This window comes from Gymnoscopelus braueri (genome assembly GCF_963280865.1).
Source record: "Gymnoscopelus braueri genome assembly, chromosome: 10".
NCBI lineage: Eukaryota > Metazoa > Chordata > Actinopteri > Myctophiformes > Myctophidae > Gymnoscopelus > Gymnoscopelus braueri.
In genome coordinates this window covers 21200921-21225966 of record NC_137611.1, presented here as the reverse complement: position 1 = coordinate 21225966, position 25046 = coordinate 21200921, and the positions used below count along the sequence as shown (strand labels likewise).

The following is a 25046-nucleotide window of genomic DNA, read 5'->3' as shown; positions in this document are numbered from 1 at the left end:
ATCAGATCTAGAGTCCCGCCTACTATATCCGCTAATTTCCACACATGTAACACAGGCACCCACACTCGCCGTTTCCTTATCCGTTCTACACCGGATCTGCAAACCGCAAAGTGAATCGGTCCAGCTCAGCGTTAACTGCGCAACAGCTCTGCCGCGTTGTGATTGGACCAGGATGCCGACGGCGCGTTGTGATTGGACAGGAGGAGGACACCGACGACAGTGTGTTCAGGCTCGAGCTCGAGCCGTTTGACAGCAAAGCAGCATCACGGCTCATATTGATATGAAACCAATAAGTGACAGTGCTAGACTTATATCAGACTGAAATACAGTTAAATACTATTTAGATACTGTAACAAAACAGTAAAACGAGACAGTTTAACGTTTACCCGCCTTGCCGTGTACGTTTATATCGAATAGGAAAAGCCAACTAAGAAGAATAAGAAGGATTATCATGTGTGTTCTTGTCATGTAAACACGGTGTTAGTTAGGATGTCTGCTCCAACAGGAGGATGATGCCAGCAGCGCTGTGGTGGAGACTTGTTTCAGTGTGGCTGTGTGTACTGGCTTTAGTCTCCTGGTAAGTTCATTAAAATACATACATTTATTGTTTAGATTATTTCGTAATAGGTTAGGGAAATTGCTCACACACTGTGACACACACACACAAACACAGTGCAGCTAACGTTAGCTAAGGCTACGTTAGCCAGAGCTAACGTTACTTACTGTGTGTGTGTGTCGCTTGCCAAAAAACAACAGATCTACAAGCTGACAACGCGGATGCGACGCGTTGTCAGCTTGTAGATCTGTTCTTTTTTTGGTAAGCGACGCCGTCGTACTACGAAGTATAGACGAGGCTTGATGTGCTACCTGGGCTGACTTTAACTTGTGTGATGCTAAAATGCTAAAATAAACACATCCTATAATTTATTCTCTCACAAAAGTGAAAGTAGTTTACACGGGCATCGATAATTTAAATTCCCAAATATGATTATAAATCATCAATAACATGAATCCAAGCCGCAGTATATGCAGTTAGAGTAAAGAAACTGTAATAATTCAAAACAATTCAAATTCTCAATTCATTTATTGTACCAGTTATTTATCAGAATGGCGTTTTTCCTTTTTATAGTTTATTTTCAAAATTCCACTTTATGGTAATCCTTTGGTTTTGCTTTTTTTTTGTTCAATAGCAAGGCTTTGTATTTCACAACATCATAATGGAGGTGGTGGTGGTCACCTGTCAAATCATTGTAGACCCAACAGAGTTTGTGTCATCTTGTCTGACTGATGCAGATCTAGGGTCAGAGATCCGTTCCATCTGGTCTAACAGGTTTCTGAAAGACTCCCTGACAGAGCCAACATAACTGGACTGTAAGCTCTTGATGGCATTAGCAAGCACCGGTCCTCCTTTAATGTCAATAAGCTTGATGAGAGCTGTTGGCTGTGGTATGCTCTCAGTAAATCTGATGATGCCACACAGGGCACTAGAGAGAGCGAGAGAGAGATTATGAAAGAGGATGATGATGTTACTGATGATGGGTTGGGTTTGAACCGGTATGCTTGATGATACTGAGCACACTGTCCCCTGACCATACACTACATCTTATGCAACACAGTATTAGTTTGAGATCTTGTACGTGACGTTGGAGCTGACCTATGTTAGATTTTGCACCATTGCTTTGACTCACAGAATCAAGTTAGTAGCCTAGTCAGGATGCTTTGAATGTATGTAGTCTCAGTCTGTGAATATGTCCAGGCAGAAAATGAAATGTAATGGAACAGTTCGAGCCACAGCAAATCAGTGGGTAAAATATGTTGTGGTGATAACTCCCCATAATCACGTTCCAGGTTTAGTTCCGGTTAGATATCATTTATCAGATGTGTTCATTAGCAGATGGATAGTCATACCGGCTGTTGTATTTATAATCACACATTACCAATTATATAAGGTGTGTCTGAAAGATTATGTGATGTGTAAAGATACGCTTGATCTTTGCTCTGCTCTGATATGATGCATGTTTATCTCTTACGTACAGTTCTATAGGAGCCCATCCACTCTCCTGACTTTCAGTGCCACTGCCAAGCCCCTGCACAGGAGGTGGAGCCATGGCAGCCAGGCTACCGCCTGCAAGGCCCAACACATTCAGCAGGGAGTTAGTTAGTGCTGTTTGGTTGAGGGAATAAGCAGGCAACAACTCGTGTACGGCTGAAACGATGCTTCCAATTAATGTTTTGCTCAGTCAGCCATATTTCATGGCGATTTTCTCTGTATCAGGCAGCCAAATGTCTCTGTGTCACTGTGTTCTATTAACAACCTGTCCTACTTATGGGTCCCGTTTTATCAGCGGTCTCTAGCTAATTTGGTACTCATGAGGAAGCAAGATGGATTGGGGTCTAATAATGGCCTGTCTTCCCTGTGGATCTCGTACGTCATTTGGCCAGTGTATGATGTCAGTCATCTGTGACGTCAGTACACATTCTACACTAGAATGTGTGGCCCCAAGGTGCCACGCTGTAAAAAAGGATGATGGATGATTTCCTAAAATATATCTATCTCCCATTGACATAGAATCTTTCTTCAAACATAGCACTCCTTACTTGTATGCACAGTGTGTAGCGTTATGATATTTTCATAGCTATTTATGTATTATCATGCCATTATTTATGCAAGCCATGCGTTAAAACCACTAACACTCCTTTGAAGGTCACTTTGTACATTACAGCTGCTGGCTTTCAATTAGAGCACAAACTGAGTGTTGTTTGTTTCTCTGTTTATGACTTGGCCAGCTTTGCGAGACGGACCACAATAGAACTGCGTCAGCCACACCGGTGGCCAAGCAGACGGCTTAAACTGAAATCCTAAAGAGATTCTTGTGAATGGGCCGAACTCGTGTTGACAAGGCCAAGTTGGTGCTGGAGTGTGATCTTTAGAACTGGAGTGCTATACACTCACTGACCTTGACCTTTGTCCGCCAGTTGGAACGTGTTGAATCTTTGTTACTACAGTAGTAGGAATGGGACGATATAAGATTTCCTTCACGATTGCAATTAGTGTTGTTTCCAAGAGAGTGTTTAGTGCACTTGGTTATATTTCTCACACCTCTACAAGCACAACTAAAGCCAGACAAAGTCAGTGAACATTTTTGCACTTCAGTCTATCTTGAAAAGGAACACAATTTGGCACTCTCTGGGCCACAAGTCCAGCAGTTTTGTGCCACTTATGCCACAATGCCAGTTGAACTTTATTTAATTTACAAAACAGACTTGCACAATGTTGCTATTTATTTATTTATTTTTATATTTGTCCTTTTTTTATGCAGAGGGACCTTATTAATGTAATAAATGTTAATTAATAAGGTGATAATCATGACATCTTCTCCAGAGCAAGTTACAAGTGCAAGATTGGAATAAGCAGAGTAAGCATGCTGCAGAGTCTGCAGTTCTGACTGCAATGGGGAGTTTATTCCACAGTTTGGGAACCAGGAGGGAGAAGAGTCTAAGATGTGTGGAGCGTTGGCCAGAGTGTTTTAGGGATGGTTCGGACAGCATTCCTGGGTTGGATCATGTGTCGTGAAGGTATGGGGGTGGTGGGTGTGGGTGGCAGGTGCCATGACTTTGCAAGTAACAGTCAGCAGTGACGAGGCTGTAGGTTACATCACTGCCACGTCACTGGCCGATTATTTTTGCTTCTCTGCCAGGGAGTGACCTCAGTTGCAGTGACACTGTCTGATTGCTTTCCTGACAATTATGTCACAACACAGACATAGCAGCATGTTACACAGCATGGCATTAAGGAAAGGAGGGATTATTTGACACATTTTGTCCAAGAGCATTTCCCATAAAAGACCAGCACGATGACATGAACATGACATTGTTTTATATCATCTGTTCATGTCTATGTCGCCTTCTTTTCAAGGAACTTAATTTAATTAAGCAACGTTAAGGCCTTCTCCCAGTCAAAGCTGGGAGATGTGTGGCTTCTGCTTTTGTCCTCATTACCTGACTTTGCACACCCAGATAAGAGAAACTGACCTTGTTTAGTGTCCATGGCCACCTGCTTTTTCCCATAACTTCATGCTGTGAGCCTGAACAAGACAGAAGTTGTCTACGTTTCATTTATGACCCGCTTAATTTGTCTGATCCAATACCTTGCAATGTTCTCCTTTCAGCCTACAGTACAGTTTAGAAAGGGCTGCATAGGACCACAATGGAAACGAGTCCCCATGACTTCTTTGTGCTATCCTTTTAGCCTTTATGTCTGACTTTACCGCGTGCTGTTTACATTTCTGACTAATAAAGTATTCAATCATTCAATAAATGATTGTTTACTTGGTGAAGAATTGAGACATACCTTTATTTTAGAGCAACCGTGCATGGTAGCAAGCACACCTTATTATTCAAACCAAGCACTGTCATGTCCAGTTCTACTTACCACTAGAGAATCATTGTGGGGAAAAAAATGAATGAAACTGAATAGATGAATTAAGAAGTGGCATAATCCTTTTACCCCAAATTGCACGTCCCATTTTCTTCTCAAAGACTATAAAATAAAACTATTCCAAAAATTTCCTGCCAATATTGTGCAGAACGTATTACCAGATAACCTCTAATTGCTCAAAGTAAGTCAACGGAACATTCCTACTCGTGACTCTGCAATTTTCTCTCTGTCCCGCAGGCATCCCAGCTGTTATGTCGGCTGCACAGAGCAGCTGCAGGAAGCAACGTCCCTGCCTGCACAGGACATCGTGTCAGAGGAAGAGCAGAGTGAAAACACTCAGACGGTAAGACCACAAACACAAGGCTCCGGAAATGCTCGACCCATTCGCGTAAACATACTTCATTAGGTATTTAATGGTATGTTCAACAACTGCCTTGGGAGCTCAGGTGTCACGGTAAATGTAATTAAAAAAAGAGTTAAACGAATTAGGAACCAGACTGCTTGCACTTTACACTATGGCTGCAACTGCAACTAACCATTGTTTGAATTAATTGTCAAATAATCTGTTGATTATTAGTTGTTTGCACTATTAAATGTCCGAAAATGGTGTGGGGAAAACGTTTTGTCCACAACCAGAAGATATTCAGTTGACTGTCGAGTAAAGAAACCAGAACATACTCACATTAAAAAAAAGCTATATCAGAGACTTTCTTTTTTTATTACTCAAGCCAATTAATTGATCAAAATAGTTGGTGATTCATTTAACATTTGACATCTAATCGATTAACCGTTGCAGCTCTACATACACTGTCAGGGCTTATAGTAATATTTGAATGTGGTGGGTAAGCAGCTTTGGCATGTGGCGGAGTTAAATTTCTGCAACTAACTTTCCCCAGGCTGAGGAGAGCTGGGTGTCACATGTCCACTCTCTGTCCGACGATGAACTCATGACAGCTGGACAGGGGCCAGGCGAGGACCTGGATACCCCAGCTTTAGCGGAGGAGGACGAGGACGAGGAACAAGGTCCCGAGGTACGGCGGGGATTCGATTCCAACCCGATGAAACGGCATCAACCCTGCTTTCCGTGAAGATGTGGAGTTTTGAACGTTGATGAGAATTTCTTGTAATCACACAATAGGAACACTTATTCAGTGCACTCGGGGGTTATAGACCACCACCCAAGACTAATGTTCTCACGAAGGCATGCGGTGTTGTGACACAGCGATTCCAAAAATGATGTGTTTTAGGTTTTTGTTTGTTTTGTTTTTTAATCACTTAAACCATATATACTTAGTTGACCGGAGTACACAAGTGGCTAACCCTCTTTAAAACCCTCTCAGCAGCCACATTGAATGTATAATGAGGAATGTGCAGAATTAGAGGCGAGTATAATGGAATTCACAGTGAACTAAGATATACAGTATGTGTATGTACATCAAGTACACTTATCTATGGCAGTGTCTATCAACCTTTTTTGTGCCAAGGCACACCTGGCATAGCCAAAAAATCCCAGGGCACACCTAGATATACGGTATATATATATATATAATTATATATACGGTATATCTATATACACACACTAGGGGTGTGACGATACGATACGATATTGGGCACACAACTTCAATACGATTTCGATACGATACGCACTTTTTTATCATGAAAATATATGGGGGAGAAAAAAAGCAAATGCAAACAAATATTTCTGTTTTTGCATTATTCAGACATGCAAACTTGTAGCTTTTCAGCTTCCACTAGCCGTTTTGAATCCAAATAGGGCAATAGTGTGACACCTGACCCGAAAAAAAAAACAGCATTTTGTCACCCTTTTCACCTCGGGGCTGTTTGCATGCCTGATTATTATTATTGTTTAAAAAAAAAGAAAAGAAAAAAAATTCAAACCTTCTTCAAATGGCGCGGCACACCTCAGCAGTAGCCCCGGCCCAAAATTGGGACGTTTGCCAGGGTTGATAAACACTGATCTATGGTATACGCCTGTGACACCAGCCACTTCTGTTGCTTGGGTTTCCCAGACACTCAGGGACACAGTTAGATCGTTCAAACACATTTAAATATTGTACACAGAGTGGCAAGATGTTACAAGCCAGAGTTGATCGTAACAAGAGGCCTGGTTTTCATTACGACACTGACTAGTAGTGTGATACATTCTATGCTACGGGCGCTGCAATGTATTGTTCCCCCCACATGAATGCTGAATCTACTAGCCTAGTCCTGCCAGTCGCTATGAGTTAAATTAAAACATGGACATACCAAACGAAATCTACCAAGAAATACTTGGAAGAAACTTGCCGGATTTATGCGATTTCAGAGGTGAATGAGTAGGCCCTACTACATCATTGTCAATTATGCCCCGTTTTTGGGAGCACAGGCTGAATCCGTAATCGCCGATTCTCTCTAGATCGTATCATAAAACTGCAAAACAAATTGATCCCAGTCTGTGGGGATGACTGCTTTATCCTGTGTATATTGATTAGGGTGTGAAGTCACGCCCAGCTCAGAGTCCAATTAGTTTGGACTCAGGCCACGTGTCAGTGCTTAAAGGGCAAGACCACTTTGGTAGAGCTTTGGGTTGTGTAGTCACCTTGCCATGATTTAACTCCAAAGGTGGACAAGAAATCTAAAATAATTGCTCCATTGATTAGAATTTTTTTTAATTCAAAATATGCTCCTCATTGACTTACATTGTACGGTAAAACAGCTCTCAAAGTCACTCTTTTAGCCCCTAAACGAACACAAACAAAACTGATTCAGACAATATAGAAAATCTCCAAACCCAGTACTGTTTTTTATTATTATAAAAATGTCAACTTCCTGTTGATTTGACTATTTGAAGATCCGTATCCACGGATCCAGTCCGGGTTTCCTTCCTAATAAAATCAACTTTGTTAACGTTTGTTTACATGCTAAAATAGTGACTTTGAGAGCTGTTTCACTGTACAATGTAAGTCAATGAGGAACACATTTAGAATGATCCATTTCTAATCAATGGAGCAATTATTTTATTTCTTGTCTACCTTTGGAGTTACATCATGGCAAGGTGACTACACAACCCAAACCTCTATCAAAGGGGTCTCGTCCTTTAAATCATACCCTGAAGAAGGCAGTTACCTGCCGCAACGTTGGTGTCTTTTTACTCTGTGTCCTAAAATAAAATATTGGCCCTTTGGCTACCAGTGTGTGCGGCCCCCTTCTTGTCTCTTGAAGACCACTATTTCGATTATTCTGCTGTGGGCCGGCACCACGATAAGGATTTTGGTATGCGTAGCATTCCCCTGCACAGTGCTTAAATCAGCCCAATCGCCCACATCGGCTAGATCGGGCTGCCCCAGGAGTTTTGTTTTTTAAACTGCTTACAGTGTGGCTACGGTGGGGATGGATTTAGACCTGGCAGTGGTCCAACTGGCTGGCCAACGGTCCACTTCATCTGTTGTTCCCGGAACAGGTGGAGCATTAGGAGAATAGGAGGGTGTGATCTGTTCACTCCTCCAGCCAAAGAGGCCACAACTACATTTTGACTTCCATATTTCACCAGGCAGTGCAATATGTTTGGGGATGCAACAGTTAATCAAACTAATCAATTATGAATATTAATATTAACCCATTAAGACCTGAGGCCGATTCTACTTAATGTCCTCTAAATCCTAACAGTTTTCTGAAAAACCTATGTTGCTACATCAGTGGTGCTCAAACCTTCTCATGTCAAGGACCCCCAAAATTATATGTATTTGGCCGCCGACCCCAAACTCAAAATATTTTGTTCCAGGGACCTCCAGAAGCAAAGATTTGAGTTAAAAATGTTCGCTTTAAAAAGATATATATATATATTCAAAGATTTGCATACATTGTCACGATTTTTTTTAAATAGCAGATCTACAAGCTCATAGCGTGGCACGAAGTGATGCGCTATGAACTTGTACTGTATATCTGCTATTTTTGAATAGCCAAAGTATAAAATAACGGTTAAGTGGTTAAAATCTGACACTCTTTCCCTGTAATTGGGCTAATAAGATATAATAGATTTTTTAATGGGAATTGAGATGTAGTTTTTTCTATTTAACAATTTTTATCGATAGTTGCAGGCAGCAGCCCTAAATATTTCTCTATTTCATTACCTATCAGGCTGTGAGAGCAGACGAGCCAGCTGCAGAGGTGAAGCTGGAGACGGTGACAGATGATGCAGCAGCTGCAGCAGCAGCAGCAGCACCAGCAGGTGAGCCAGAGCCAGACGCGCAACTTCCAGACACTCCTCCTCCCACCATTACTCAGGACCAGCAGCCAGCCGTCTCTCCGGAGCCCTCCCCCGCATCCCCTGCATCGTCTGGCGTGGACGTTACCCCTGACGCTGTGTCTGACTCTGCAGAGGCCCCCAGCATCTCTGCTTCACAGGACCAAACACTCAGCAGGTAAGATGCGGTCACAGAGAACTCTTGATTAAAACCCATTAAGTCCTGAGACGATTCTACAAAATTGCCTTCTAAATCGGTAGTTCTCACACTTTCAAGTTTTTCCAAAAAGAAAAAAATGTTTGTTTTCGTCAGTGCTCTACTATTCCCTTTTGATTTGCACGATCAAATTACAATGGGGAAAAACATACTATAGTGTTCTGTTGTCCCTATTTGTCATGTCGGAGGATATTGCATCACCTGCAAACCCTTATCTTGCAGTATGAGTTTCACAAGTTCCTTTGAAATGTTTTCTCTTTTGAATCTGGCTGCTCTGCTCAAGTCTTTATTGGTTTGCTGTTAAACCAAAACACACGGTCTGCTTTCTCTTTCCAGTGGTTCAGACCATGTCGAGTCTGACATGCCTCCGCTTGAGCCCAGCGATGAACATTTGGCCACGACTGACTGCGAAGCAGGCGAGGCCAACCCTTATGATGATGCAAGGTGGGTACAGTTGGTGCCATGCCCTACTGGACAATCTAAATAGAAATGAATAAGTACAAAGAGAGAAGTCCAGCGCTCTTCAGCCAGTTGAAGGTAGAAGTGCTCGTCGGTGCTCAACAGGGACAACTTGAATCAGAGAGAATAATACCTGGGCACTTCAGGAGAGTCTACCCAAATAAAATACTGGAGCACTAGACTGGTCTGCACGTGTTTATTATTTTGTAGGGGCGATTGACGTTTCAACTTGCGTCTTCCTCAGAGTCAAACCTGTTTGACTCTGAGGAAGACGCAAGTTGAAACGTCAGTCACCCCTGCACAATAATAAACACTGGACCACCACTGTTATCCTTTCACTGTGGCTCAAAATGTACTAGACCAATTCCAGATTTCTTTGGTCTGATCCCGATTTCGGTAAGTCCTGACGTTTTGGCCGACATTTTATCAAAAGGTGCAACATTTTCTAATCATTTGGAAAAATGTTTAACTTACAAGCAAATAAATGAATACAAATAAACACAAATAAAACATTATAAAACATTCAAATTAAGTAAAACTTCAATATATGAAAAGAATATTTAACTTTAATTATACAATGAGCAAGCAAAGTAAATAGATATAAAATACACACATGAAGTGAAATTTTTATTTGACCACTTAAGCCCTATTGAAAAACATTTCATGCTTGTAGATCTGCTATTTTTTAAATATATTTTTTTGAACGACACATCGGCTGCATAATTGCAGATTTTGTAATCAAATAACAACCGATATATTGGTCTGGCCCTACCTTGTACCCATACAATCCAGACTTGTTATATAGAATCTGGATGGTATAGATATGCTATAGATATATAGATCTATGTAACAAGGTGGAATTTGTCTGTTAATTCTCTTTTGCGCCCTCCCGCCTTTGCAGTCCTCCGGTGGTCTTGGAGAACACATCAAACGCTCACATAGCGGGTACCAAGACCCACGCAGACCCAGCAATGAGTCCTCAGCCAGCACGCAGCGCTGAGAGCCTGGGGGGCAACACATCACACATGCTAAAGGAAAAGGTATGCAGTAGGGATGCACCGATTTATTGGCTGTACATCGGTATCGGACGATACTCGCCTTGTTGACTGCCATCCGTGTATCGGCAAATAAGATGAAATTTACCGATACCAACTGGTCAGTTCGAAATGAGAACCAGGCTTTCCGTCATGTGGAAATCCTGGTGGCAGTACTCGACTCGTCAACCAGTTGGTGTCCACTATAAATTTCTCAATGGAAGAGTAGGAACTAGGGAGACGCCTCCAACCACTGCAGATGTGAAGTGGTTAGTCTTTTTTATGAAGTGTATTTATGAAGTTTTATTCATTAAAATTCCGGATTACAGCTTTAAGTTATGCCTTCATGGTTGTTGTTTTTTTTTAAAGTTATACACAAGTATACACCTGCAAATGTTATGAATTTACATTTACTGTATATACATGACATTTCTTTTCTTAATTGTTGACAGGGTTTGAGTCCTCCTGTGGCTGCAGAAACACAGACACAAACAGATTCCAGCGCAGGCAGCAAGGACCCGGAGGACTACCCCACATTTGACGAGTGGAAGAGAAAAGTGTTGGAGGTGGAGAAAGAGAAGAGTAAGGATATGCACCATCTTTATTTCTTTTTTTTTCTTTCTCATAGTCCATGTGAAGCTCCAGTGTAGGATTGCAATTGCAATTATTGATGATCTTCTTAGCAATAATTCTATTGATTACTTATTTGATTAATCGAATATTGAGAAGTTGTTTTTTAAATATTTCAATAATTGAGAAATCGATTAACCACTATTTTTTCATGTGTCATGCTAAATGAGTGAAGATAGCCAATCTACAAGCTCACAACGTGTAGCAGTGCAACATGTTGTAGCTTGTAAATTCGCTGTCTTCACTATTTTTTGATTTGTTTGTTTTTGTTTTTACAAACTTTTCACCTATAATGAAATGATATTTTCGTAAATAATCGATTATTTACGAAGTTGATTGACTAAAATTGATTAGTTTGATTAACTGTTGCACCCTTACACCAGTGTGCTTAAATGATTCTGAGCTTGAATGCGTCACCTTTCTTTTGCATTTTTACCCAATTTCACATTTTCTCTTCAGTGTATAATGTCAGGGCAGTTTTTCATCTGTGCTGGTGTCAATTCTGCTGCTCATCAGGGTGTGAAAATATCACTTTGCACAAGCTAATGCTGGTCCATTATGACTGCGGCTGGTATATTTTGTCTATACAAGCAGCCACTTAGACGGGAACCAACCATCAATCAAGGACCCTGTTTGGTTTTAAAATGCCGTTTTGGCTTTTAGAATAGAGACAAAGTGGGTTTTGTAATCCATCAGCCACTATGGCTTCTGATAAACTATTTGGTTTTGTGCCCTGTTGCCTTTGCTGTGGTTGGCTGAAAGTAACCAGGAAGTTTAAGAGAATATTCGGAGTGAAACTGTATGAATCTAGAAAGTGATTTAGAGACATACGTGTGTAAAACATTATTTTCTGTGTCTCCATAGCTCAGGCTACTCATACCTCTACCAATGGGGCTCCTGTTCCTGTGAAGAAAGTGCCGAAGAACTTCAACAACTACGCGTCAGTGGAGTGTGGTGCCAAGATCCTGGGCTCTAACCCAGAGGCAAAGGTACACCTGATACCCACTGTAGGCTTCACATTCACAGTGACAATCATAACATACGTAAATGATGAACCACATAGTATAATGTATTATTTTAAGAACATTTTAAATCCTCTCTCTTAGTTGATTATCTGAATAAAACGCTGTCGGAATTGCTTGTATAAATAAAAGTATTTAAGATGTCTTAGCGTGCCAATTGTAATGCTAATGTGTAGTCCAATGTGTGAAGTTGAATACGTATTTTGACATTATGTAAAGCACAGACTTATTCCCATAATTCTCCCTCTTATCTGCTGTAGAGTTTTATCAGATTTTACTGGTATTTTGCATGTAAAGTACTTTCATTGGAGAAGTGCTTTATGTTACATTATAATAATTATTAGTGATTTGTTTTTACACAGAGCACCTCAGCCATACTAATGGAAAACATGGACATGTACATGCTAAACCCTTGCAGCAATAAGATATGGTATGTACTGTATATACATTTTTACATACTGTAGGGCTACACAGTTATGGCGTAAACGACCATTGTGATTAGTTTTGCTTAATATTGCAATCACAATCATTAATTACTAATTATTAATTATTGGGAAATTGTTGGTTTGTTTTTCTTCTTTTTTAAATATTCTTTTTCCCTTAATGTCTTTGTTGCTCATGGTGCTTATCAGTGCCATATCTTTGGCCAAACTGTATGATGGCGTGTCTAATTTTATTGTGCCTGGAAGTGCAGATGATTTGTACAATGTTCTGGTTGTTGTTAACCCTTGAGTAATGGTGAGGAGATGAGGGCAAGGTGAACAGCTCTGAAACTACTTTTAATTTCCAGTTGAACCTTATTTTTCACTCTGGCTTCTCTCTCAGGTTCATCATTGAGCTCTGTGAGCCCATCCAGTTGAAGCAGTTGGACATCGCCAACTTTGAGCTCTTCTCTTCAACCCCCAAAGACTTCCTGGTCTCCATCAGTGACAGGTTAGCACTGCTGCTACTGTTTAAGGAAATTGCTGTTACATCAAAAAAACACAGAGCATCACACAGACATGTTTGTTGAACCTTGAAGGAAAGGGAGTATTTTATAGTCCCTGGGGAGAGTTAATTGATTTTACTGCTTCACCCAGCAGATTTAGTGCATCTGTACCTAGAAATGCACAGAAGAAGGGTGCTGGGCTCAAATGCTTGCTGTGGACATAATGTCATTTAGCTAATTATTATTTTTCTTCTACAAAAGTTACATAAAAAACATAAAATATATTTGTTCCATAATGGAACAACTATTAAAGGGACACTATCACTCTTTTATATGTGCATTTCTGTAATCCTCTTGTGTTTGGCATTTTGTTTTATAATGCAATGTTGGGTAATGGGTGGGATGGTCCGACTTATAATATTGTTGTTTATCATAGTCTAGAACCATATTAATATTTGCAATGCAGTTCGTGCGCGTGGTACGCCCACATGGTGCATAGCTGTCACAAACATCAACCTGATTATTATTTTCTGATGTCATGATCAATATTTTGCCAATATTTTAAACACAGTGATCAGGCAATGTCGCTGCCACCAAGAGTAGGGGCTAAAACCTCAGGGGCATCACCGCAGTAAACTGTTCAGCAGAACTTCAACAGTGTTTCACAGAGTCAGAAAACATTAGCCTTAAGGTCCTTGCACACTGGTGCGTCTTTTCGTTGCGTTTTATTTTTTTTCATTGTTTTTTCAATTTTTTCATTGTTGTAAAAAAAACGCAACGAAAAGACGCACCAGTGTGCAAGGACCTTTACAGTAATATATAGAGATAATGTAGCAGTTGCAGCTTCTGTGCAACCGTAGCAATCTGCTAGAATCCAGGTTATTAGACATGCTCATGGATTAATGCTCTCAGTCACCACAACTGATTACAGACTGATTTGGATTCCATAGAAGTCAGCATGTCTTCTATGGAAGTCAGCATGTCTTCTATGGAAGTCAGCATGTCTTCTATGGAAGTCAGCGTGTCTTCTATGGAAGTCAGCATGTCTTCTATGGAAGCATGCCATGCACCAAAAGCTTGTAGATAGCAACATACGGCCCGGGGGCCAGACCCGGCCCTTTGACCATTTCAATCTGGCCCGCCAAGTCATAAAAATACAAATAAATGCCCCCCCCCCCTCAAAAGAATAATTAAAAAATCTACATTTTAAAATATATTTATAATATGTTACTGGTTTTGAGACAAATTAATTTCACTCCAATTAATAGTAATTAATATTTGCCATTTGAGTACATACCTGCATTCCTCCATCCGTATGTACTCAAATGTTTTATGTTTATCATGTAACAGTGAAACAGTCTGCCGTGAATCCATATATAATGAATTCAATGTGAATACAATGTGTTTTATCAGTGACCTATTTTATATATTATATTATATATATCATTCACCTATATGGAGTGGTGCATATTAGATAAGATGAGATACGGCATTGACGTGGATTGTTTTATGTAATCTTTTCAGTGTAATCTCGTACAGAGTACACCAGAGTGATACAAAAAGAAAAAGAAAGATCAACATTTTGTTGATGAACATTCTTGTTGTGAAAGCAAGGACCTTATTCTAAAGTAGTCTGGCATGTCTACCAAATTCATGCAGTTTTAACATCATTCAGCACTATGTGTTTCAAGTTTAAATTCAATTGTACAATGTATGGCCCTTCACTCATTTTATCGAAGTCAGTATCAGCCCTCTGGAAATAAATGCTGCCCACCCCTGGCCTACAGTATTTTTGTTATTTAAGATTAAAGAGTATTTGAAGTGGTCAAACTAGCAATAGAATATTGCTAGTTTGATATAGAAAGATATAGAAAGTTCAATCTTTCAGAAAATCCCAATGATTTCAGATATTTCATAAAAGCAAAGGTTAACCCTCTGGAATCTGGCATTTTGTTTTAGAATAGAAAATGCAAATTAGCATCAATCTGCGATTTCTTCAACTGGTTAGCTGTATGGCTTCCAAAACATCCTAATTCTATATATTTTCACACTGTTTCACAAATTGCTTTAGGACTTGGTCTAACAACATGTTTTCAGTCGTGAGATTTTATTTTGCTCTAATCCATGCATGCTCTGTCATATGATCATGTTTCCTCAGATATCCAACCAACAAGTGGCTAAAGCTGGGGACCTTTCACGGCAGGGACGAACGCACGGTGCAGAGCTTCCCTTTGGACGAACATGTGTACGCCAAATATGTCAAGGTGTGCACAGAAATCCATCGGGTGCCCTTACTAAATCCTCTGTCTTTTTTTTAACTTTTATTCTGTTCTCGAGTGGAGTACAACAAATCACTGTAATGGACTGGGAAAGTAGAGGTCTCTTAGCAGGGCTGCTTGTGTATGCTGACTGATTCTATGCTATGGTCCACACACAGGCAATAAACCAGTGTGCTCACAGAGAAGTACAAAGTTAGGACAGAATGTACAGAACATTGCAGCTACAGTATGGGAGAGGTTGGCAGATCTCTTGCTTTGTTTCCATAGCATCTTGAATCTAAACCAGCATACATTTGAAGGTCCTGTTGAACAAATGCATGTTTATATCCCTTTAATTTTTTCTCTCTCTCTTCTCTCTTGTTTCCCTTTGCATCAGATGTTCACCAAGTACATAAAGGTTAGCCCTGTTTTCTCGTAGAGGTTTGTGGATGAGTGAGTTCAGTAGAGGAGGTGAAGGGAAAATGAGCCATGCCACTGAGTGCCGTTAACGGATTATTGTATTTTTTAAATAAATCCATGCCTTATTGCTTCATGAAACAGGCCTCGAAAACTGATAGATCATAAAGCTTCATCGCTATAAATTAAACAAAATTAGGGCTGAAGCGATCGATTATTTGCTTAACGATTATTCTATTGATTACTTTTTCGGTTAATTAAATAATCTTGAAGCGTGTAACAAAAACGTATTTTTTAAATGTCGACGAATTGACACGAAAAGATTCAAATTGATTCTTAATAATTGACTAAAATGGTTTGTCTGATTAAACACTTGAGCGATATTTTATACTTCGTTGTACAAAGGCATCATGCACCAACAGCCAATCTACAACTACAAGTGTTGTGAGCTTCTAGATCTGCTATTTTTTGCTATTTAAAAAAATTGCTTATTTTATTAGAATCAGTTATTTTATAATAATTGATTGATAAATGGATACGTTTGATTAACTGTTGCACCCGTAAAATAAACACAGTATGATCTTGCTAAAAAACTGCCTATTGAGCACATGTGTAACATTCTGTGGTGATCCAATTACAGCTCTATAGGAATCACAGGTTGTATGTGGTTGCTCGCTGCTACTGCACTCTTTCATCTACGGTACTAACTGAGCCACAGTGTTGCTTTTGCCACTCACTAAACTATAGCTTTGCACTTTGCTCATACAGTAATGTGATTATTGCTGCACGTATGCTGAATGGTGTGGAACATTGTGAAAAAGAAAGAAAAGAAGTAGTATGTCTTCAGTACAGTGTGCGAATAAAACAAATGTCTTTCAGGTGGAGCTGATATCTCATTTCGGCTCTGAGCATTTCTGTCCCCTCAGTCTCATAAGGTAAGACTACAGTACGCAGTGGCAACAGTTTGGTTGTGAGTTTATGACAATTCAGCACAAGGTGTGCAGCACCTTTTCACCAGAAACTTTCTAGTGCAGTGTCTCCCCCGAATCCGACACATCAAGTTTCACACAACTTGCAGAAAAGGATGTCATATTATGCAATAGTGCGCAATTGCTACTGGTGACATTATCTTACCCTCACCCTCTACTGTAGCAGTTACTGGGGGTTGAAGGAGGACTCGTGAGTACAGACCTTACTGTACTGTTGCTGGGCTTGGCACGCCTGCTTAAAAAAAGCTGTTGGGGGCAGGGGGCAACAACAGTCAGCCTGCAGCACATTTTCAAATGTACAGTACAGCCACTCCCCTTAGCCTACATAGAACATGCAGTACTGTTGTTTTTTCCTTTTTATTACAGATGGATCACATTTAAACAATCAGCAAAGTAGCACATGCTGTACCCCAACATGCTGTTATAAAGAATCCTAGCACATAATGTACCCCAACATGCTGTTATAAAGAATCCTAGCACGTAATGTACCCCAACATGCTGTTATAAAGAATCCTAGCACATAATGTACCCCAACAAGCTATTATAAAGAATCCTAGCACCTAATGTACCCCAACATGCTGTTATAAAAGAATCCTAGCACATACTGTACCCCAACATGCTATATCCTAGCACATAATGTACCCCAACATGCTATTATAAAGAATCCTAGCACCTAATGTACCCCAACATGCTGGTATAAAGAATCCTAGCACATACTGTACCCCAACATGCTATATCATAGCACATAATGTACCCCAACATGCTAAAGAAACCTAGCACATAATGTTATGTACCCCAACATGCTGTTATAATCAAGGCGGGGACTGTATGTTACTTCCATGAAAGCCTACCAAATGTTTTTGATTACTAGGGATTATGTATTCTATGGGATTACTAGGGATTATATATTCTATGAGATTCTGCAGTGGAGTGTTATTGTTGTTAAATCATTTTGACAAATTTGTGCCCTATTTGCAACCGTTGGTTTGTCAAGATGGTTAGGTTGATATGTGGGTGAATAACTCATGTTCAGCAGGCGGGACCCAAGATAGCTGGGGACTTCCCATTCCTTGACTTGGCTACTTGCCTCACAAACCTTTTTAATGCCACTCAAATCTGCCCTCTGGTGGCCAGTGGAGATTCTACAGAAATTAAACTACACTATCAGTTTTAGTGTACATGTATACAAAATAGGCTTTGCACTGCTACCCAAGCATTACTAAAAGACTGATCCCCATATGTGCTGTTCACCAGGGTGTTTGGGACCAGCATGGTGGAGGAATACGAGGAGATAGCAGACCCCTCGGAGAGACCAGATGATCAGGATGATGACCTTGGTGAGAGCACCATAGCTTGTCCATTGTGCAGTGTAAGATAAAAAAAAATGCAGCATAGGAGCAACTATGCTGCCACATCAGGGTTCATTGATATATAGTATAGTCATAAAGAGCATGCAGGCCCTAATGTTTAACACAGTAACACTGAAGGGTCTTTTAGACTTACATTTAGCAGTAATGACCATCAAGTTGTCTAATGTTGAGGGGCGACCATAGCCGAGTGGGTGGAGAGGCCACCTGGGAATTGCAAGGTCGTTGATTCAACCCTTTTTTTTGCCCAGTGCATGTGTCAACATGTCCCTGAGCAAGCACTTAACACCTAACTGCACCCCGGGCACCATACAAATAGCAAACTCTGAGCCATTGGCTCTGGCAGACTGGGTTATTTTTCTTTTTCCCCAGGCGCTGTATTAATAGCACCCACTGCTCCTAATAGTTAGGATAGGTAAACTAATTGCAGAGGTCTGTGCAAATGAACAGTGACAAATATACCCCCCAGAACAACCAAAGGGGACTAAACTATTATAATATTGTCCTTACAGATTACCCTCCTGGCTATGTGCCAGGTGAGATCAAGTCTTCCAAGAATCTGATTGGATCAGCCAAAGGTAAGTCCCTAGTACTATTGTCTAAATTTGGATAATATTGTTCATTCAAATATAGATTACTTATATTACCCCGTACCTGGACTTGCTGCACGTGAAGTGTAACGCAAGTTTCTCTTGTCCGCACAGATGCCATTTTGAACATGGTGAACACCGCCGCCAATGTTTTCGGGGGCAGTTCGGAAATGCAAGGTATGTCTGACACACCAAGAATGACAACTACGAAGAATGATAACGATAAGAGATGTTCTTTAAACATGTTGATCGTGTGGTGCCCTCTAAATTCAGATGTATTTTGATTGGCTGACAGTGTTTCTAAAATTTCATTTAATAAAATTGCTCTGAAAGTTATCCCAATGATATCGTTCACCACTGTAATTGTCGTTATAGTTGTGGTGTGGACTCCACTTGATTTAGAAGGATATGTTTATAGTCATTATTATAGTTATTGTGTGGACGTCCCTTTTACCATAGAGTCTATTGTGTGTCTCTTTTCTTATTTCACCCAACACCCATTACCACACAAGGGCCATACAGGCACAAATGATCTGGATTGAATATAAAGTATGAAGAGAGATTCATACCATTTCTAACCTTTTACAGTAACAATTGATGTTGTTTCTTTCTCGCCCTGGCTTTCTGAAGGGAATGCATCATTTCAGGAACTGAACATGACTGAGCCACCACTGCAAACTGAAGCCAACACGGAGGCTGTTGGAAGCGCTACAACCGTCGCCCCGATGTGAGTACCAGATGTCTCTGGAAGACATCACTCACTGCCAGAAAGTCAAAGTATTTCTAGAAAGACTGGTTTTAATTAACAGTATGTTGCCAGAATCTGTCTGTTGCTTCCCATTTTAACCTGTTAATCTGATTTCAAGTAAATAAATACAAATAAAAGGGGGCATTTAGAGAAAATGACCAAATCGAGACATAGATATTTGACATTTGGTCAATAAATATAACACTTAACTATTGGCTTTTCTGGGAGCCGATGGTAGGTGTGGCACTCCACCTTCGCAAACCATCTCCCAAGGTTCTAACACATGGTAACAGGGATAGACTCTCGTGTTTCTCGTGTGATACTGACAATAAGCCTCTCCGACCTACTTACTTAGCTTTGAGGTTTTGTTAAATCTTCAGTACTACTTCCTTTTAGTCTTTAATGTGCTGTCCTTCCTTTTACCTCTCTAGGCCTGATGCAGAAGAGGCGGAGATCCTTGTAGACTCTGATATCCCTGCAACTGAAGCCCCCCTGCTGGACCTCCCTACTCCAGAGTTACCCATCACTGAGTCCACTGAGCTAGAGCTCCCCCCAGTGGAGGACGGGATCGTCACACTTTTACCAGAAGACGTGGAGGAGTCGATCAGCTCCACCATCACCCTTCTGGGTGAGGAAGAGGATGAGGATGAAGAGAGGGAGGCCAAGGAGAAGCGACAGCGACAGTATGAACGCACTGACTGCTGTGGACCGTTTTCATTCTCGTCCCATCCCTCTTCTTCTACTCTTTGCTCTTGTTCGTCTTCTCTCCAGGAGTATCTCATGCAGCAGTGTTCCACCCGGCTGTCCAAGCAAAGGAAAGCGCAAATCCCGGAGAGCAAGGCAACGATTACTCCTCACCCCTACCTCCCTGCATTGAAGGTACCCCTCTCACCTCCCGCCAGCCCCCTGGCACAACCACCCCACACTGAAATAAACCAACCCCAGGACCAGGAGCTTGACCCCGGGGCGGCGGAGACAGCGGCCGGTCCCTCAGAGGTGCCACATATTCCAGGAAACGTCACAGAGCCTCAGACAGAGTCTGTGTCTGAGCCTACCTTGCTGGAGCCCAGTCAAACATCAAGCCTCCCCAAACCCAGCGCCACGGAGTCCCCCACTGCCAAGTCCACCCCTGCCGCCGAGCTACCCCAGCATTCTTCCAAAGGCCTGCCCAAGGAACCGAGACCTGATGGGAGCCAGGATGAGCTGGCTGCGGAGAAGCAGGGAGGGACTACAGTCTCTCCGAGTGTCTCGGTCCCCGTCCCTGACAGACCCAGTGGCAGCGCCGCAGTGGAACACGTCTCTGAGCCCCCGACGGACGACAAGCCTAAGCTGGATTTCAGTCAATCCGGACAAGACCCCCCCCTCCTGGCATCAGAGTCCGCAGAACCAGCTCACACTCCCCAGCCAAGCACCACTTCAGAACAGCAGCCTGTTCCTCCAGCCGTACCAGAGAACGGGAGCCCTGCCCCAGAGGAACTTCTCCCAGCTCCAACCACCGCCTCGGAGCCCGACCACTCTGAAGGCCTGTCTGCCACCGCAACAGAGTCCAAAGTGGACCTGGATCTCACGGAGGACATGATTTTCACCTCGACCAACGGTCAGCTGCCTCGCCCTTCCTCTACCTCTCCTCCCTCCTCCTCTTCCTCCTCCCCCATCCACTCAGAGTTCTACGCCGAGCTCCACAACATGACGGAGCAAGGGAACGGCAACCAGGTGCACGGCTCCAGCCAGAATAAGGAGTCTGTGTTCATGAGACTCAATAATAGGATCAAGGCTCTAGAGATGAACATGTCACTCAGTGGTCGCTACCTGGAACAGCTCAGCCAGAGGTGAGGAGAGAGTCTCATGTGCACATGCACTTTTGTTACTGACCAAGAAATTGCATTATTAGCATAATATGGAAATAATAATATCAGTCATGCTGTTTGCTAATGCAACGTTTAAGACCTGAAAGGAGCAGCCAGAAGTCTTGATTATTTTTACAAAAAATATTGGGAACTAAATTCTTGGTGACACTTTTCGTTAAGATACATTAGCTATTAATTAATTGATTAGGAACATAATTAGTAAGTGACAGAAGATGTGGGGGCCAATAGTCGAGTGTAATGAAACTTCAAGGTGCAAAAATATAAACATTTCTGACGTGTAATTCAATGACTTGTAATTCAAGGTATCGGAAGCAGATGGAGGAGATGCAGAAAGCTTTCAACAAAACCATCATTAAACTGCAAAACACGGCCAGGATGGCAGAGGAGCAGGTGAGCGCTGGAGGGAAACAAATGTTAATTTAGAAAGATGGCGCTGATTGTGTTTAAATACTAGATCATTTCCCCATAAGTACCCGAACCAGTTGCTTACAAGGATGATGAAAAATGGTCACAGAGACGTAATCTGCGTCCCATATGAAACCCAGGGACTGTTTGCAAGACACTGATGGATTTCCACCAAAACCAGACTACAATTACCGTAGCTTAACATTAGAGTTGTAAATGTTCCACCATCTATCATTGCTGTGGGTTTTTTTTCCCCCACTTGTGTGTGATCAGTCATCTGATTTACTAACCAACTCCCCCTCCCCCCAGGACCTGCGTCAGACGGAGTCCATCCAGTCGTTGCAGGGCCAGCTGGAGAACATCACACAACTAGTTCTCAACCTGTCTGTCAGGGTCAGCCAGCTACAGAGTGAGGTACTGTATGTACAGTATATCTGTGGAATATACAGTAATGCTACATCCGGGGTGTGTTAAAAAATTCCATTATCCCTGGTTTCTCTATTTTGGGCAAATACAGTTGCTGCAACATGCTGTGAGCTCTTTACTGGGACCCAGGTTTATTAAGAAATATATGTGGTTAGAGTGTCCGCCCTGAGACAGGGAGGCCGGGGTTCGATTCCCCAGCCGGGTCATACCAAAAACTAAAAATAAAATGGGACCTAATGTCTCCCTGCTTGGCATTCAGCATCAAGGGTTGGATTGGGGTAAGTCCCTGTGACATACTAGTGTCATGTCCAGGGGGTTTACTTGTACATCAAGCTGCCTCACGCTACAGAAACAGTAGATAGGCTCCTGCCCTATGGGCCTCATGGCTCGGCAAGGCTGCCCTGTGGGGTCGACACTGTTGCCCGAAATGCATTTTAATATGGGGTGATATAAATGCTTTGTGAATGTACTGGTCTCACCTGTGAAGAGCATCACTGATGCTTACAGTGTTTTTGACAAAAAGTGCCACAAACTGGCGTTATTAAACCCAGCTACCTACATATCTATCCATTTTAATTTGGAAGTAACACTGTGTAATTTGGTCTCATTATTATTTAGCTGATCGCTAAATGATGGCTTGTCTCTCGCAGGTGTCTGACAGACAGAGTTATCTGCTGGCATCTCTCACGCTGTGTCTGTTCCTGGGGCTGATTCTGTGCGCCAATCGCTGCAATGCCTCTGCAGACATTGAACCACCAGATCTGCTGGCAGAGCAGCCGGAGCCCCCAGAACCCAGGAGCTACAGCAACTGTGAGAGGTAAGACTGATCTATGCTTAGTTGCGTGCCGATGCCATGCACTGAAAATAGCTGATCTATAACCTCACACGTGTTGTAGATTGACTATTTTTGAATAGTCTATCTTCTAAAAACTCGAATCAATATAAAGTGTAGAATTGATTTAGCAGTATTTGCACTTTTAGATTTAAATATCGGTCAAAGCATCGGTAACCGCCAAAACTCAGTCGGGCTCTACTTAATAGCGGAGTTAATTAAAAATGAGATCCAAGGGGGACAGACACATCTGTGATATGATTACCATGACAAAGGCAGAGCTGTAGAGGAGAGGGGCATGTTTGAAATGAGCGATGGGTAGCTGTTGTCAAATTGGGAGTTTTATAGCGCGTATATACTGCGTCAATAGGGACATTCGACGAGATTACCATCGTAGTTAAATCTCAGGCGAATCTCGCAAAAGCCGTCAAACATGTTTCAACAGATGCGATATGACTCTTCTCGTCCTCTAACATTAATTAAAATTTCCCCAACAGGCAGTTCGCCTCGTGTGACGATACATGGTTGAAAAGGCGAGCGTCTTATCCGTTGCTGCATTCTGATTCATTGCAGATCCCTACCACTGAAGGCAAGTCACTTTTTTGTGCCATGGTGTCAGTGTAATATTTGTATGTATTGCTAATACATGAAAAATATAACTAATATATCTGTGGCAATTTTTTCTTGTTGCCCAGGTCCAGAATCCCTGCCTACAGTGGAGACACAGAGGTTTTCTCCAGCGAACAGAAAGGTGTGGACGGTACCTACAAAAATGTGAATGTGGTGCGTTTGGGAGAAGCACCGGCTTAGAGATGTCTAACTGATGATTAGTGAACATCTTTAAGAACTGTCACATGATAATGAGCACGTGGCATTTCTGTCTGTCTTTCCTTCCTTTACAGAAACGACGTGCTAAGGTAAAAGCCAGAGAAGGAGTGGAGACCCTGAAAGCCTCCTTGCCGGCTCCAGAGCTGACCAACGGTTTCGCTGCGTGTAATGGCGTGCCACACGCCGCAAACCCGGCAAATCGGTTACTTCACCCAGCCTTTAAAGACTCACCCTCGGAGGGTAGCTCCGAGGGAGGCTCTTCATCGCACTCGGATGACCCCTCCTTCTGCGGCATTGCCACGGTTTGCACGCGACTCTATGATGGCCTCCCGCCTGCCAGGACCAAGGCGGAGAAGCGGGCATTGAGACGCAGGCGTCCTAAGCCCGTCTCCTCGGTTGTGGACTTGCTTCAGGCCCCAAGGAGGGACAAGAGCGATCACCTGCCCGCCTCCAGCACCCTGCAGGACCTTAGGAGCAATGAGCTGAGCTCAGGAACATTTAACACTGCCCTCTCAGGTCCTGCTTAATAAAACACTCTGCTCTCTCCCACCGACTGTAAAACTCTCCTAAAAGGAGGGTGGATGTTATTTCCTGTATGCACAGGACAGCTTAAAGCATTGATGCAAGACAATCCCATCACTGTTGGCTTTAATTTTATTCGTTTTCAATCCATGTTCTTCTGTTGAAATCTTCTCATCAGGCTTTTATATTTGTGACACTTCAAATGAATCAAGTCATTAAAGTCTTCCTTTGTCTCATGGCGAACGTGTCTCATTCTGTGAAATTTCTTCATAGGGACATGCAATTTTAAGCAAAAAAATCACTTAAGTGTCTAAACTTGACAACATGGGTTGAGATGAGGCAAAAACAAAAAACATTGAGGCGCTTGGTGGCACAGACCATTATGCTCAAGCATAAGGTCCTGGATTTGAATCCGACCCCCATCTTTTCTCACGTCCGTTCTCTCTGTCCTTGGTTTCCTGTCTCTGTGCACTCTCCTGTCCTGTCCTGAAATAACGCATAAAATGCAAAACATTTCTAAATTAATTGCACCCAGTAACATGATACTAGAAGTATGTCGTGTACTTGCCTCAGGCCCCACAGATGGACAGTGAAATATATATATATATTTTTGCATGTAACAAACTCAGGTAAGTGACAGGAAGGGAGTCCAAGCAATGGTGTGTGGGGGTAAACCATGTCAACAGTGAATGCATTGTGTGTGGATATGCGAGAGCTGTGCTGCGGAAATGTTGAAGGGTGCACAAACCAAAGAGAAACACACCCATGCTGGATGTAAATTATTTCAAGGGAAGAGGGATATTGAGTTCATGTGGCCAGCTTTTA

The 25046-nt window shown here is 42.0% G+C and overlaps 1 protein-coding gene across 4 annotated transcripts; it reads left to right on the top strand.

The window, feature by feature from the left end:
• Nucleotides 1-273: 273 nt before the first annotated feature.
• Nucleotides 274-24464, top strand: LOC308094461 (SUN domain-containing ossification factor). Of its 4 annotated transcripts, none has more exons than XM_080441122.1 (24): nt 274-577; nt 4676-4781; nt 5335-5469; nt 8576-8859; nt 9235-9342; nt 10259-10397; nt 10844-10973; nt 11886-12010; nt 12406-12473; nt 12869-12976; nt 15130-15235; nt 15627-15647; nt 16526-16581; nt 17890-17972; nt 18515-18580; nt 18707-18769; nt 19223-19319; nt 19772-21169; nt 21511-21598; nt 21923-22027; nt 22690-22856; nt 23369-23460; nt 23567-23622; nt 23774-24464. In XM_080441122.1, exons 1-24 carry the CDS (start codon nt 510-512, stop codon nt 24224-24226), a joined length of 4122 nt encoding a protein of 1373 aa, XP_080297248.1. In that variant the 5' UTR covers nt 274-509; the 3' UTR covers nt 24227-24464. The 4 variants fall into 4 exon arrangements, with proteins under 4 accessions (XP_080297248.1, XP_080297247.1, XP_080297250.1 ...); XM_080441121.1 differs by having other exon boundaries at nt 23567-23631; XM_080441124.1 differs by having other exon boundaries at nt 23567-23654; nt 23774-23911.
• The last annotated feature ends 582 nt before the right edge of the window (nt 24465-25046 follow it).

Excerpts from the sequence above, each read along its gene's own strand:
- LOC308094461 (XM_080441121.1), top strand. The coding sequence starts at position 510 with ATGATGCCAGCAGCGCTGTGGTGGAGACTTGTTTCAGTGTGGCTGTGT. Across the intron at positions 12,977-15,129 it reads CTGGTCTCCATCAGTGACAG|ATATCCAACCAACAAGTGGC; the intron begins GTTAGCACTGCT and ends ATGTTTCCTCAG. Across the intron at positions 22,857-23,368 it reads AGCTACAGCAACTGTGAGAG|GCAGTTCGCCTCGTGTGACG; the intron begins GTAAGACTGATC and ends TTTCCCCAACAG.